We start from the raw sequence: 15,000 nt of genomic DNA, 5'->3' as shown, positions 1-15,000 counted from the left end.
TGAGTGTTTCAAGGTCTTGCCACAATTTCCTGGAATTTTCTCCCTTAATATTTGTCATTCCTTAAATCCTGCCAGCAAAAAAAGTTTATTCTGACAGATGTTTGTCTAACTTTACCTAATATCTGGCTTCACTCTTCTATATTCTGTATTTACTTTGTTTACTTCTTTCTTCTAATTATTTCTGGCAGGCTGTGCACCGAGAAGTGTAATGCTGCCCTCTACAGGGAAAATAATGTGTAAATGTGTTTTTTTCTTGGTTTTATTTACAGTTGCTTTTGTGTTCAACGTAAAGCAGATTTGATTGTTACCGACGATAATGCCAAATTCTCACTGGTCAAAAAAACGCTTTGAACACAGGTTTATCGTCGATATATAGTCAGGAATGTATGTTTTTAATCCGATAATCACAGGAGTTCAAATGACTCTGTAATGTTGGCAGGTTTTTAATCAACTTTTCACTCATGTAAGACCCAGGTAAACGTGCTTATTCCATCACTTTCTTATTTTTGGCAAATTCTGACGTAATGTTTGTCGTGCAAAGCTACGACAAGCATTCATCGTCCGTCTCGCAAGCCACAATCTACAGAAACTCTACAGAGAGAGAGAGATGTGCCGTTTGTGTATTTGTCTTTTATTACTGACCTACTTTTTTTTTGTGTGACTGTGTCAAATAATAGAAATTAAATTGTTCATTTTTATGTATTTGGTTTTTGAAATGGGTGAATATATCTTGTATTTGTCACCTTGTGAGGACCAGTCGTCCTCATGGAGACCAAAACCTGGTCCTAATAAGACAGAACCTTACTTCTGACAAACTGGTTAAAGTTAAGGACTAATGAATTGTGGTTTGGTGAAGGTTAGAGGTTGACTGGTTATGGTTCAGGTCAGTGATAAGGGTTTGTCTGGTCTGTCTAAATGAATGGAAGTCAATGCAGAGTCCTGAGAAGACGAGCTCCACAAATGTGTGTGTGTGTGTGTGTGTCAGCATGTAGTAAAGGGATCGAAGGAAGTTCATCTGTGGAACAACAAACATCTCCTGAGTGTATGGAGGCTAAATGTGAAGCAGAAGAATCAGGAAAAGCAGCAGCATAAGAAGCAGCAGCAGTGAAAGGAGAATAAGCAACAGCAGTGACAGGGCAAGAAGGAGAAGCAGCAGCGAAAGGAGAAGATGCAGCAGAAGCAGCAGAAGAAGCAGCAGCAAAAGGAGAAGAATCAAGAGAAGCCGCAGCAGCAGAATAAGAAGCAGAAGAATCAGGAAAAGCAGCAGCATGAGAAGCAGCAGCAGCAGCAGCAGCAAAAGGAGAATAAACAACAGCAGTGACAGGGCAAGAAGGAGAAGCAGCAGCGAAAGAGGAGAAGAATCAAGAGAAGCCGCAGCAGCAGAATAAGAAGCAGAAGAATCAGGAGAAGCGGCAGCAGTAAATAAGTAAGCAATACTCTCAGATGGTCTCTTGTATCCATGCATCCTTTATTCCATAATAAGCATTAAAACATTGTGCTGCCTTCACACAACAACCATCACATGTAGTACAATCTGATTCATGTAGATTTAAGGCTCATTTCTTTTTTGTCAGTACACGATTACAAAAAAAAAAATCATCAGACTCTACGAGCATCACCCACGTCTCATTTGCATATCATGAATCCAGTGTTTTAAAAATCAACAAAACGAGAACGAGCCCCGCACGAGCGCGGGGCTAATATGTATCGAGAAAGATATCGAAGTTACAGACGATCATCGTACAAACGGCGGCTTCAGAGACGGCGGGAAATCCATCCACGCTTCACCTGGAAACTTGAGCCTTTTGTAAAAATGTCAGTATCAAAACAACGAGTGAAAAATCGAGGAAACGCACTCGCGATGACGAGAGGCTCAATCACGAAGCCGACGCTCGTTCACAATCAGAACGTTTAAACGAACCCACTTCACGGCAAAACACGATCGTCACGAGCTGCGAAATTCATCCTTCAAACACAATCGTACTCTTTAAAGTGTTCACGTCATTTTTTTTGGTGCGATTCAGACTTCATATACAGAGCACTCACACGTGGGCGTGGCCGACGTCTTTACCGACGCTGCGCTAACAGAGTCCGTCGCGGCGGCCGGTTTCACAGGAAGTGTTGCTCGTGTTGTTAAAGGTCCAGTGTGCAACATTTAGGACTTTGTACGAGTGTGATTTGTACGAGAGCTCATTACACACGCACGAAAAAGGTAGACAGACGTCTTTTCTGGTATAACGTAGTTCGTTAGCACAACTGCGAAAAGGAGGGGTTTCTTACAATTCACAGTCTCACCATTAGGTGTCACTAATTCCTACAAACGGTCCCTTTGACGCTGTGGCGACACAACGAAACGTGGAGAACGTCCGTGTCGCACTTTGGATTTTACCGCCTACCATTACGTTGGTTAATGCCGTTGATTTAAGCTAGCGCTTAAGTTGCCATGCAACAACAATACCCACAATGCAGTTCAGTGACCCCATTCTAAGTGAACGAGAAGCGTTTCAGTCAACGCCTCCACTGTGTCGTCGCTGAGCTCTAAATAGTGTCCGTCATGGCCGACTCCTTAGCAAACGTTGCTATTGAGGCTAAAGCAATAGCAAAGTGGTGTCGGCCATTTTGGGGGAGGGTGCACTCTACTTGGCAAAAATCTTATGAAGGGGTTGTGTTTGGACATTATAGCATGTGAGCGACAACCATAGACTGAATATAAAAGTTGATGGAGCTTTGCAGTTTGAAAAGTCAGCAGTTAGCCACCAGGGGGCGACTCCACTGGTTGCAAAAGAACCGTTTTAATGGAAGTCAATGGGAAAATTCGCTTCCTCTCGTTCCTCTCAGTTGATTTGAAGTTAATGATCTTGATCACGAGCTTCAGCTCTGAATTTAATAACTAGCGGCCCAAGCTAACGACCTGTGAGTTACCATTCGACGCCGGCCGAAATCTCACGACTTCGCAACGAGAAAACTACGTTCACTCTCATAAACAGTTTGAGGCTGAATCGCGACCACGACTCGTGCCGGACGTGGCGCGAGCAGACGGGCGAACGTAACCGAGCAGCATTTCTGCCGCCGCCACCACCGCTCACGTGTGAGTGCAGCTTTAGTGTTTCCACACTTCAATGTCTTTACATTTCAAGAGCAAAAATCATTCAAATACAAAGTGGTTGAAATGTCATGGTTTCCTCCAAACATCACAAGGCTCAGTGTCAGAAACAGAAACTCTGTCCTGCAGCCGGTCAGGAACACCAGGCTGACAGCACGGCGACTGATTGATTCCTCTGATGAATAGCAGCAGTTTTCAGTCCCACGAGAGTCCAGGAATGTCTGGGTGAAATGTGCGCGGACGTAAGGCTTGAAATGACAAATTATGATAAATTAACAAACACACGCGCACCCCAAAAAAAATCCAGCGGCGCGTTCACCTCCAGCACCTTCACGCGGCGCGGAGGGGTCAGAGTTCAGAGTCATTAGCTTCACTTCACAGCACAGAGTCAGTGAGTTCCCGATGGAATCAGCGTTGAATCCTGCGGTTCTCTCTTCTACTGAGGTAAACGTCGACATGACCCGACAGCTGAGAGACTCAGTGACACACACACACACACACACAATGAATATAATTATTCAACAGTGGCTTCATCGTGATAAAGATATTTATCGTGATTAAAATGTCGAGATATTTTAAGATTTAGCTCCAAAAAAAGATAGCGGCAGAAGATGAGACGTAAGAATTGGACAGACGGAGTAGTGCAGGAATTTTCTAACTCCACAAGGTGGCAGTAATGCAACATATCACGCATTCAAACTGCCACTGAACTCTATAGACGAAAAAGAGACATTTAACAAAATAAATTGATATGAGGTTACGAGTCACGATTTAACAAATCGTCCAGCCCGATTGGATTGTAAGGTCACGATTCGATTATCGCGTTACCGCAAGTTGGATTTTGGGGACACCCTGTTGCCGTGGTTACTTTTAGTTGGCAGCAGGTTCAGGTTAGCAGTAGCTAACGTTTTGTTGTGCTACAACGGCTAAAACCACAACATTGCAGGACGCCACACTGGGGGCGTGGTTAAGTTGTTGATTCCCCATGTTCCACCTTTGTTGATAGAGAAGTAAACGCCATGGCAACATGTGTCGTTGAATCACTGCCCAGCCCTCGCTTCAGCTAAATGACAAACAGTCAAGTCAGTGACTTCAGACGAGGCAACAACAGGCAACAATCTGCGCCGTCATTAATTTGCCGAATGAAAAATCACCAAGTCACAGAGCGGCTCGCGCCGGTTCCAGCCGACACTGAAGCTCCAGTGAATCCTTCATTAGAAACATTAGTGGAGGAGGACGGAGGGAGCGGTGCCAGAGCACCAGCTGTCGCAGGGGAACCGTTCTCAACACAAGCAGCAAAACCAGAGAGTTTCCAAGATCTCGACTCGACGCAGAAACACTCCGGTAGTGGAGAAGAAAAACAACCAGGGTAGATTTCTGCTGATCTCTACAGACGCCCATTAGTTTACGTGGAGGTGCAATACTACGACACACCACAGGATTAATTCAATTTAGACGAGGGCTGTCACTCTTTTTGCTGGATATCTGTTCAACTACAGCCTAGAAGTGCATTGGACAGTATGAAGTGGTCCAGCAGAGGGCGCCGTGAGCATATCTTCGCCTTGAAACCTCTTTGAAACCATTAGAAAAATGAGACGACAATGTTGTTGAGCTGTATTTTGTTTTGTTTTTTTACAAATAGGCGGCAAAGTAACGGACACATTGGCAGAGTCACCTTTTCGATTAAAGTTAGGTCCAAGAGAGTGAGGTGAGGCCGAGTTCTCAACGCCACGTGACTGATACGTGTACGAATAATCGCGAATAACGTCGTGTTTGCGTGTTTTGTCGGACATGGGGAATATCCGATCATCATCGAAAGAATAGCGCGTCAAATGTTAGTTGTTCAAACGTGACAGCTCTCGTTCACACCAACAGGTAGAAAGAGAAATTTAAGAGGTGTTCAAGTGTGTGTGTGTGTGTGTTTGTTTGCCACGAAACAAGGCATGGTATACATTTTCCTCAAATGACATTCAGTGCTAACTTCCACCTCTACGTTAGCGTAGCACACACCAGGATAATAGAGATCACAGCGACCAGGACCAGACGTGCGGGAAGCAATAATCTGGTTAACAGCTCTTTACGACACTCTCGCTACAAAAGAAATCTAATAGTGATCAAGAAAATCAAAAAAAGAAAACGTGGAATGACGGTAACAAAACAAATTCATATGTACAGAAAAGAAGAACAAAAACTACCTGAAAAATGTCAGCACGATAAAAGTGCGACCGTTTAAAGGACCCTGAATGGCAACTAAAACGTACATAAAAAGTACAAAACTTCAATTTATTTGGAGGTGCAAAAAATCCATACTTCTTTACCTGGTATAAAAGAATACAAAAAAAATGAATCAAGCTTGAAGTCGGTTACTCTCAGTCAGAGGAGACGCAGAGGGGAAGAAAGAGAGGACATGAGACACAGTGATGCTCACAGTGAGAGAGACGGAGAAAAGAGAGGGATGGGAGTGGTGAAATGAATCCAGGCGGAGCGGCGAGTGCAAACAGGGTCGAGGCCCGGGCTCAGCAGCCGCTACACGGTGAAGCTGGCACCTCAACAACCAAAAAAAAACCCCAGCGCGTCACACGTCTCCACCCTGAAAGTGCTCCGAGGACAGAGGGAGCACAGAGCGACGAGGAGACTCCAGCTCTGTCCCTCTGCCAAACAAAGGAATCTAGGAGATGATGAGGAGGAGGCGGCGGCGGCGGCTTCCGGAGTGTGTTGAGATGAACGCAGGCCTGGAGACCGAGCGTCCCTCAGGAAGAGGGAAGCTCCAGGGAGATGAACTGCTTGAGTCTCTCCAGGTACTGGGCGTACAGTTCGATGTCGTTGTGGCCGGCGCCCTCCACCCACAGCGGCTCCACGGCGCGGGGGCAGCGCTCGTACATGGCCAGGCCGTGAGAGAAGTCGATGACCTCGTCCTCCGTGCCGTGGATCACCAGCACTGGAGACGCCACCTTAGACACCTTGTCAATGCTGCGGAGACAGAAGAAGACAAAAGGTTGAGCGGGAACGGTCTTTTGTCCTTTTGGGAAAGTTTCAGTTGCAGTTTTCACTTTGGAAACCATTTTGCGGGGTCAGAAAAACGTACGCTGGTTCACCTGGATTAGCTTTCGTGTGGACGTCCTTTACATCCAACCACAAAAACACTAAAAAAGTGAAAGTTCAGGTGTTTTCAACCCCGTACGTACCAGCCAGGACACTCTTCCAAAGAGATTTTTAATCTCAATCCCGTTTATTCCTAGTTAAAGAATGTTTTTTTTATATATATTCTACTCTATATATTATTATTATATTGTTTTTGGTGGCTGTGTGTGTCTGTCTGTGTGTTTGTGTTTCACCACCTGCCAATTCGACCAGCAGAGGCCGCCAGAGGCTTGTTGCGTGAACGTGGTGAAGTCTACCATCTCGGATTGCCTTGTTATTATTATTTTTTTGGTCTTTGTTTCATTTGCTTATTTTTCCGTGCAATTGCCTACTACCGTTTTGATAAATGCTAATTTTGCAGATGGTTTCGCTGATGTTGATTATTTAACATTTAAAAAACAAGACTTTAATACGCAGTGCCAGCGCTGCAGCCTTTGCTGTGTTCGACTCCGGCTTCTCCTGTAGACAATTAAACGTCCGTCTGGATGAATGTGTGCGTGTAAGACACTCCGACACCGAGTTAGTTCTCTGATAATCAGCTGTAGTGAATTGTGTGAAGCTCCGGCAGCTGCTGTAGCACATGCTAATTCCTGTGTGTGTCCCTCTCTCGCTCGCCCGCTGTAACTGGGTGAGTCTGAGCTGAGTCTTCACACGGCCCTGCTCCTCAGATAGAGGTTAGCGGGGAGATTAATGGCGGGGAAAATCATGGCCAGCTAATTTCATTCCAGACGGAATAAAACTATTATCCTGTTCACTTCACATCCGGGGTGTACGGACTGATTTATGGCCAACGAGGCTGTCAAACGGGAATATTATCTGTACATGAACGAGACGGCGACAAAAAGCCAACTGTGACAGGAGGGAAATAATTAACCCACTATTAGAGCTCGGCGTTTATAGCATCTATTTTCCCCCAAATAATCCAGTGTCTAATCCAACCTTGTGACACATCAATCCCTAATTGAATCCAATTACATTTTCTTTTTTCTTTTTAAATAAACTTTGGTGATAAATAAGCAAAAATCAAGCTATCACTGTTGATTGTCTCATTAGCTTCTTGTTGATGTAGGATTTATTTGTTAGTGTCACTGTAGTAATTAATGTCGGCAATCAGTAAAATACAACGAGCGGTAACAAGAGCTGCAGAAGAGACGGAAACTAAAATAATCACTTTAGGGCCGCAATGAAGTGATTATTTAGAGCCATGGTTCTCAAACTGTGGTGCAGAAATGCTGCTCTACTGAATGTACCAGCGTTTGTGACCAGAGTGCGTAGAAAATGAGACAAATAACGAGTAAAATTCCCAGTGGACTTTTTTTGTTCCCACCAAGTCCCGTGAAATTCGGTGCAACTTAATTTTGTCTTGCTCATCCAAGCTTCACCTTGTGGAGGCGAAGAGGTTTTATGCACATTAAACCACTCAAAAATGACCACAAAGCAACAGATTTCAGCCCCTAATCTCTCACTCCATCTTAATCTAATGTCAATATAGCAGTGTGTGAAGTATATGTGAGGAAGAGGAGAGAGCAAATGATCTTATTGTGAATAAAAGGTGGTCCTTGGTTTGAGAACCACTAGTTCATAGGGATGTTATGATTAGCAGCGTCAGGATTCTACCAATCCTTGTTTTTCTGATTTGATTTTCAGGTCAATTCTCAATCCATTTTCTCTCTCTGCCATTTATAGACAGAGAGAGAAATGAGTCTTTATTAACATGAACGTAAAAATAAGCAGTCAACTGTAAACTAAGTGTAAAAAGAAGAGACGTCATTGAGAGTCATGTCGCTCTGAAGGTCCAGCAATCACCAAGTCTGACCTCGGAGTTGAATTTTTAAGGAAGTTTTTGTCGTCTGTGTTGTCGTAGTAACGCCAACGTCCTTACGATGCGCGCGGAGACGTGATGTGCTTTGCTACGCGCTCATAACGCAGTTCACACACCGTGTATTTCTGTTCCCGTTTGTATTTCTTCTTAATTGACTGGATTCGAGGCGTGTTTTTAATTTTCAATTTCAAAGTTTTACGACGGTTCCACAGTTTGACACAAAACAGGACAGGTGTGGCGTTATTTTGAGGACAAACACATTTTTCAAAATTGTTGCACATGCTTTTGACATTTACATAATAAAAGGAAACAGATTGAATCAAATAATTTGTCTTCAATTTCATTTTTTTTTTAAAAACAACCAAATTGTAATAAAATTGTGAGCAAGTAATCGTCACATCTTTAATTATTTAATATCAATATTATCTTTCCTTTGTTTTCTCAATAATTATCTGATTTAGTACGAAAGAGGAGCAAAATATACAAAATGCCGACATTAATGACATTGTTTCAGCTCACAGTTGTGCAAAATAAAGTTGCTGCAACACTGATAAAGTCTGCTGCATTCATTTATCCAATGCCCACTGTTTTGATGAATGCTAATTTAACAGATGGCTTCACTGATGTTGCTTATTTAAAATGATCAATCCACACCAATATCCCACTCTGACAAGACTTTAATATGCAGTAACAGCGTTGCCGCCTGTGCCGGCTCCTGTGCGCGGGCAATAAGATGAGCCATCTGCGGCAAGAAAGATTCAATTTGAGCAGCAGCTCTGCGGAAAACCTCGGCGAATTAGCCGCCATTAGTCTGGGCTGTTAAATTCCACAACTCCATGACCAACACGCTCTCTCTCAGTTATTCTTTACTAAGTAAAGTAAACCACACACACACACACACGCACACACAGGAGCTGTTCCACATAGAAACGTCAGATCAGTCACTGTCAAACACACGTCCACATATTACTATTGTAACTGTGGTGAAACGAGACTGAAAGAGTGAACTTTGTGTTATTTTATGGTTGGTTAGAAACACATCTGCTGCTGCTGCAGTATGGATTTTTATTCTCTCACATCACAAATCTGTAAAGCCATTGATGCAGTTATTATGAGCTGAACTCAGTTTTTCTCTCACACACCATTGTATGATCACTGCTGGTTACACACAATAATGGCGCTTTTCCACAACACAGTTCCAGCACGATTATTGTTTTGCATTGCTATCGTAGCTCCTCATCATGAGTGGAGTCATCGTAACACGGCTGCATGAAAACTGCTATTTATACACGACACAAACACGAGGAAAGCAGTTGTTTTCGGTGTAACTGAATCATTAGAATCAGTTCGTTAAAAGGATTTGTTTAAATAATCGTCCAGTACTTTGACTCTGGACTACTGGTACCCTGGTACTTTTTTTGGTACCTTCTCTGACGAGGTTCCAAGCGAGCTGAGCTGATATTAAAATGTGGCGTCAACAGACTGCCGACCAGATGAGAGAGTGTCGTCACTGGAAGAGTCATGAGTGCGACGTCCGGCACAAGAATCTAAGCCAACAATGGCAAAATGTAGATCAGTTAAAAAAGACTAAAACATCCTGATAACATGTGTTAATCTGAGACCCAGACGTATTAAGCAACAGCACTGCTGAAAACCCGGCAATCGTGAGCCGAATCACGACCCGTTCGTGGGTATCTCAGTTCAGTGACAGTCAGACGGTCATGTAGGAAGTACTGAACGATTCTGTGAACAAATCTTTTTAATCGACTGATTCTAATGATTCAGTTACACCGAAACATAACGATGTCACTTCAGTTTCGTAGTAAAGTAAAGTCGCCTAATGCTTGAGTAAAGTGTAGTAGGAAACACAGTAATGTGACAGTTGCTAAAACCTCGAAGGACAACTAAAGCCCTCTTCTGAGGACAACCCCACCCAAGTTTTTTTTTGGTTGTGTGTGAACCGCAGTGGGCGGTGTAGGAGACTTACCTGGGAAAGGCATCGAAACAGTAGGTCTTGCGTGTGTCAGGGAAGGCGACCCGTAGCCCTGACATGAGCGGTGAGTGCAGGATGACGGCAGCACATTCATAACGAGCAGCCAGGTCAATGGTGGGCACAGTACCGATACTCTGACCATAGAGGATGATGTTCTCAGGTGTTACACCGTACCTGTGCAACGACAAACAAGGTAAAACTTACACTTAATAACAATAATCAGATATTTAAGGACCAGATTAAGCAATTTAAGAGTTCCCGATTGTTACAAACTACAAGGTAAGAATAAAAACAGCTTTTAGCAAAAGCACTAATGTACCAACATGGTGGTACAAAATGGCACTCTCCATGACGCCCAATTTCTTCTACGCACGTGCAATGTACGGTTACTTCCTGTCAAAACAGTTTAATGTTAGCATTATATTTAAATAAGCCATTCTTATAAAATAAAGAGACATCTTTTGTTTCATGGCAGGTGCCAACTAGAGGTACAGATGAACCAGGCTCTGGAACAGGCTAATCATTATTTATTATTCGCCAAGTTATTACAATTTGTGCTTTTTTGTTATCAGAATCTTGATAAATGTTGCCAACAAACGTGTTTTCCGACACGGATCAGGGAGCGTCGTCAACACGCTCTGGGAGTGATGTGAGGGGATCAAATTACACGTAATGAAAACACGACAGTCTTGTTTTTCAAGTCATGATGAATTAATGTATAAAAGCATCAAGTTACATGTTACACACAATATTTGTGTTCATCCTACACACTAAACCTTTACGTTCCTTAAATGATCAACGTGATCCTGTGCAGTTTTAAGTCTTGATATTCCACGGTGACAATGACAACCTTTAAAACATCCCATGTCTCAACATGTCCTCCTCTGCCCAAGTGTCCTCATAAAAAACAATGACAGACATTATGTGGACAGGCTTCTCATAAAGAGTCACCTGACTGCACAGGTGACTTTCAGTTCTTAGTAAGACGTTTTACATCACTTTCAAACTGTGGGAAAATATAATTTATGGATTGATGATTTGATCACTGCAGGGCCGTCTACAGTGGACCAGTATACAAAATACATTCAATGACTCCTGCATAAAGGCTGCAATCAACAGCCTATTTTCTTGAAATGTACAAAAGAAGCAGCACAAAAATCAGAATTACCAATAAAATAACAACAAGTAGACAGGAAGAAAACAGGAAGCCAGTGAGTTGAGATGAGGGAATATGCTTAATCTGTGCCAAAAATCTCACCAAGATCTCACCAAAGCAAATTATCACCCAGTTATCAAGGTGAAACTCCCTCCCCCAGTTTTATACGCTGGTGCCAGCCAACACAGAGTTCCCACTAAAACTGTGAAAGGGAGACAGCCACTTTTTACATAATGTGACACTGATGGACGAGATGTTAGAGCTGAAGGATGAAGTGTGTCAAAAACAGTCCCCTCAAGCTGGGATGACACCAGAAACAAAAGCGACATGCAGATCACCGTGTGTGGAGCATCTGTTAACGTAGCTTCTCCACCATTATCCCCCCCGTAAACTCCCTCTTCTTCAGCCAGGTCAGTTCCACCCCAAGTTTCCCCCTCATTCATTTGGGCAGCGCCGCCGTGAGGAGACATGAAGTAGTGACGCCCGGCGACTGAAGGACGATCATATATCACCCAAATTGATATTGTGACCCGTAGTCTGATCAGATCTGATCTGTAATGAATCGGATTGGAACAATGTGGCAAGAAATGTCTCACAAACGTTCCCAAGAGAGTTTGAGTCGGTATCAAAGTCACACATTAGCTACAAGAGGAGACCAGAGATGCCAACACAGAGTCAAACACAACCAGAGCACCTGCAAATACATGTGCTCGAGGGTGTAGGAGCTTCTCTAAATCAGCTCCGTCTGTTTAGCCAGTTGAAAAAAAATACTGATTCATCTATTACTCAGTGAAACTGCGACATGCTGAGAAGGGAGTGTGTGCTTATTTACAGTCCACGGATTCCTGGACATGACATGACCCTGACCACTCTGTTCCCCTCTTCTCTCTCAACATCTGGTTCCTTCAGAAAAACATCGTGGAGGATTCCTGGTTCCAAGTATGCACCGTGTGGTGCACGAGAGAGAGAGAGTCATTTGACCTCTGACCTGAACAGTGACATGGCTCTTTTTTTTTTTTTCCAGTAGAGTGAAAAGCAGCGCTGACAGAAAACAGACCTGTCCAGACTCCGTCGGGGAGCGGAAGAGAGTGCGAGGACGGCATGCTCCCTTGGCAAAACTCACGCTGTGGGGAGGAAGGTTTAAGTGAGTGCAAACAGAGGCTGAGCAGAAACACTCAGCACAACTTTGCCACAAACGCAGAGCGCCGACGGATTAGACCTGTGCTCAACAGACCGCCGTGACAAAGGGTTTGGACAAGAGTGTGTGTTATATGAAGCGATGCCATCATAACAAGCCCTTCAGATAACAGCTTGGGTGTGACTAATCTGTTGGCCTAGACAAATCTGCCCTGTGATAAGCGGCGACTGAACTGAACAGTCATCCCGGGCTGGAGATTACGGCCACACACATGGATGAACAAAGTGTCCTCAGGCTGTCAGGCTGACTCCCAAAAACCATGCACTGCCTCCGACAGGACACTTCACACATCAGAAGACGATTACAGCTGTTCCGACGATGGGCTGTAAAATATCGATTTGGTGATATATGGCGCCGTCCGTCCTCGTGCAGTGCGATAATCGACACGCCAGCGCAAATATCGATATTTTAATTAAAAGCCAACAGTCCCGGCCAGTTTATAGGGAGTTTACAGCGGGATGATGGTGGGAAAAGCATTTGTTTTCCTCAGTTAGACAGTAATCAGTAATCAGTTATGATCATTTCTTTGTTATATGAAGCAAGGAAACTAGACAGTATTCACATTTAGTTATTTAAAAAACAACATTCAAACCAAACAAATAGTTGATGATTAATTCAGTAATCAATGAATAACTTAATAAATGTTGCAGCCCTAATCAACACGCATTAAAAAAAGATGAATAATTGAGATCCTACAGAATCCATTAGTCCTTCCAAATGTGTTGTTTACACAAGAGAAGGCGGTTAAACCTCAACAGATACAGATAATAACCAGGTACAGTATGTAGCAAACCTGAATGCACACAGGTTGTGAGTATTAGCAACAGAGAGTTGTTCTTCAACTAGAGATTTTACACCGACTTCATGAACCGATATACTAATACATCCATTCTATTCTGTAGTGAAACACAATATTTTTCATACTCGTGTCGCAGCAGACGCAGATTGTACAAAATACCAAAAAATAGCTGTAGAGGGCGCTGGCATAGAAGTCATAGAAACTAGCCACCTATGCAGTCTATTGTTTTGGTCATTAGTCCTGTCGAGGGATCTTGGTGCATTTGCAGATATCCAATAATAACATTTTAAAGTCAGTATCAGCCAATACTGATACTGAAAATATTGTAGTGCTGCATCAATACAGAAATGTCCTTGACAATGTTTCTGTGTTGTATTTAGGCCCCAAGGCTTTCGGCTTTTGCATTCTCTAGATCAGTGGTTCCCAAAGCCCGGGTGCGGACCCACAGATGGCTCACAGGACAATGTTTTTGGGTCCCCAAAAACGTTTTGTCATTCATTTTGTTAAGATTTGTGTCTATGTATAAATTGAAGCTGATATGGATGTTACTTACTTGCTACAAAATCGCTCATCATCACGCCTAATATTGTGATCTGGGTCATGCAAGATAGTCGTCTTTTCTTGGCAAAAACTGCTCTAGACAAATAAATCTTAATATAGTTTGTGCAAATCAAGGCATCATTTAGTTTGGGGGAATTTGTTCATAAATAATAAAAAAAAAAGTAAAACTTGCTTTGAATAATTCCTTTCCCATGTGTTTGTTTTTAAAATAAATGTAATTTGAGTTTGGTGTGAGAAAATCTGAGATTTTATTCTTAAACCACATCAAGTGTGAGGGTTGTTGATATGAAGCTGAATGGTTTCAACTGGAACTTCAGCAACTGATTTATAGGAACTCAAATGTCCCTGAAAACTATTTCTTAATTGCATTTCAGCCGCAGTTTAAGAGCAGGGGGGAATATGACACTTGACCAACACAATGTTTAATCCGACAGTCTGAGATTATTTACGAGACGATAAAGCAGCAGTGTTAATTCATTTCACTCAAAATATTCCTTTATGGCCTTTATATAACGACGACAATGGCGCGTCTACCTGTTCTGCTGAGCTCGTACAGCTACTGTGAAAGTGATGAAGTTTATTCAGAGTTAAATCTGTCTGCAGCAGTTACCAAAAAAAAACATAATGGGTGTTTTGATGAGTCAGCAATGTGGTGAGAGGAAATAGACTTGAGCGAGAGAAGGAGAGACGGAGAGACGGAGGGAGGAAGAGTGTTCAAATGATCAGTGAAGTAGTGGAGCAAACAGATAAGTGTCAAAATAAAAGGTTTGGATGTTGATAAAACACTGCACCCCGACGGTTTCTGAACTCTCGGAAAGTACCAACCCCCGAGGCAGGCATCTTTAAAACATTTACCCAGCAATGCATTTAAACCCTGCACGTCCCTACAGTCTAATCTCACACAGTTCCTAATTGAAGTCCGGAGAAAAGTTCCTCCTCAGGTGTAAATAAATGTGGCCATTGACGGCGCTTTTCTCCACGAGAAAAACAAGAATTAATCGCAAACAAAGAACAAAAATCACACAAGACTTGAAACAGTGAAAACAAAAGTACGGACTCTGACTAAGATCCAACAGAAATCCTTTTGAGTGGTTTGAAGTGGGAGGACGAGCTCCAAAACCTTTTCCAGCAAAGTACAGCTGAAAAGAATTGAGGATTTGTGTAAGACTGGTATCTCCCATGCCCAGCAGGATCCAATATTCTATCAACAACAAATAGGCAGACTCA

General features: G+C 43.0%; 1 protein-coding gene across 1 annotated transcript in view; it reads right to left on the bottom strand.

The window, feature by feature from the left end:
• Positions 1-1,446: 1,446 nt before the first annotated feature.
• abhd17c (abhydrolase domain containing 17C, depalmitoylase) overlaps positions 1,447-15,000 on the bottom strand; it is a 27,730-nt gene continuing 14,176 nt past the window's right edge. Inside the window, exons 2-3 of the mRNA XM_044030470.1 lie at positions 10,054-10,233; positions 1,447-6,073 (exon numbers count right to left, since the gene is read on the bottom strand). Coding sequence (XP_043886405.1) covers positions 5,854-6,073; positions 10,054-10,233 — 400 coding nt within the window. The 3' untranslated portion in view covers positions 1,447-5,853. The remainder of the gene's footprint in view (positions 6,074-10,053; positions 10,234-15,000) is intronic.

The sequence above is a fragment of the Solea senegalensis genome, linkage group LG7, assembly GCF_019176455.1.
Source record: "Solea senegalensis isolate Sse05_10M linkage group LG7, IFAPA_SoseM_1, whole genome shotgun sequence".
Classification (NCBI taxonomy): Eukaryota; Metazoa; Chordata; class Actinopteri; order Pleuronectiformes; family Soleidae; genus Solea; species Solea senegalensis.
The sequence above is the reverse complement of the archived record's forward strand: the minus strand, read 5'-3'. Positions and strand labels throughout refer to the sequence as shown.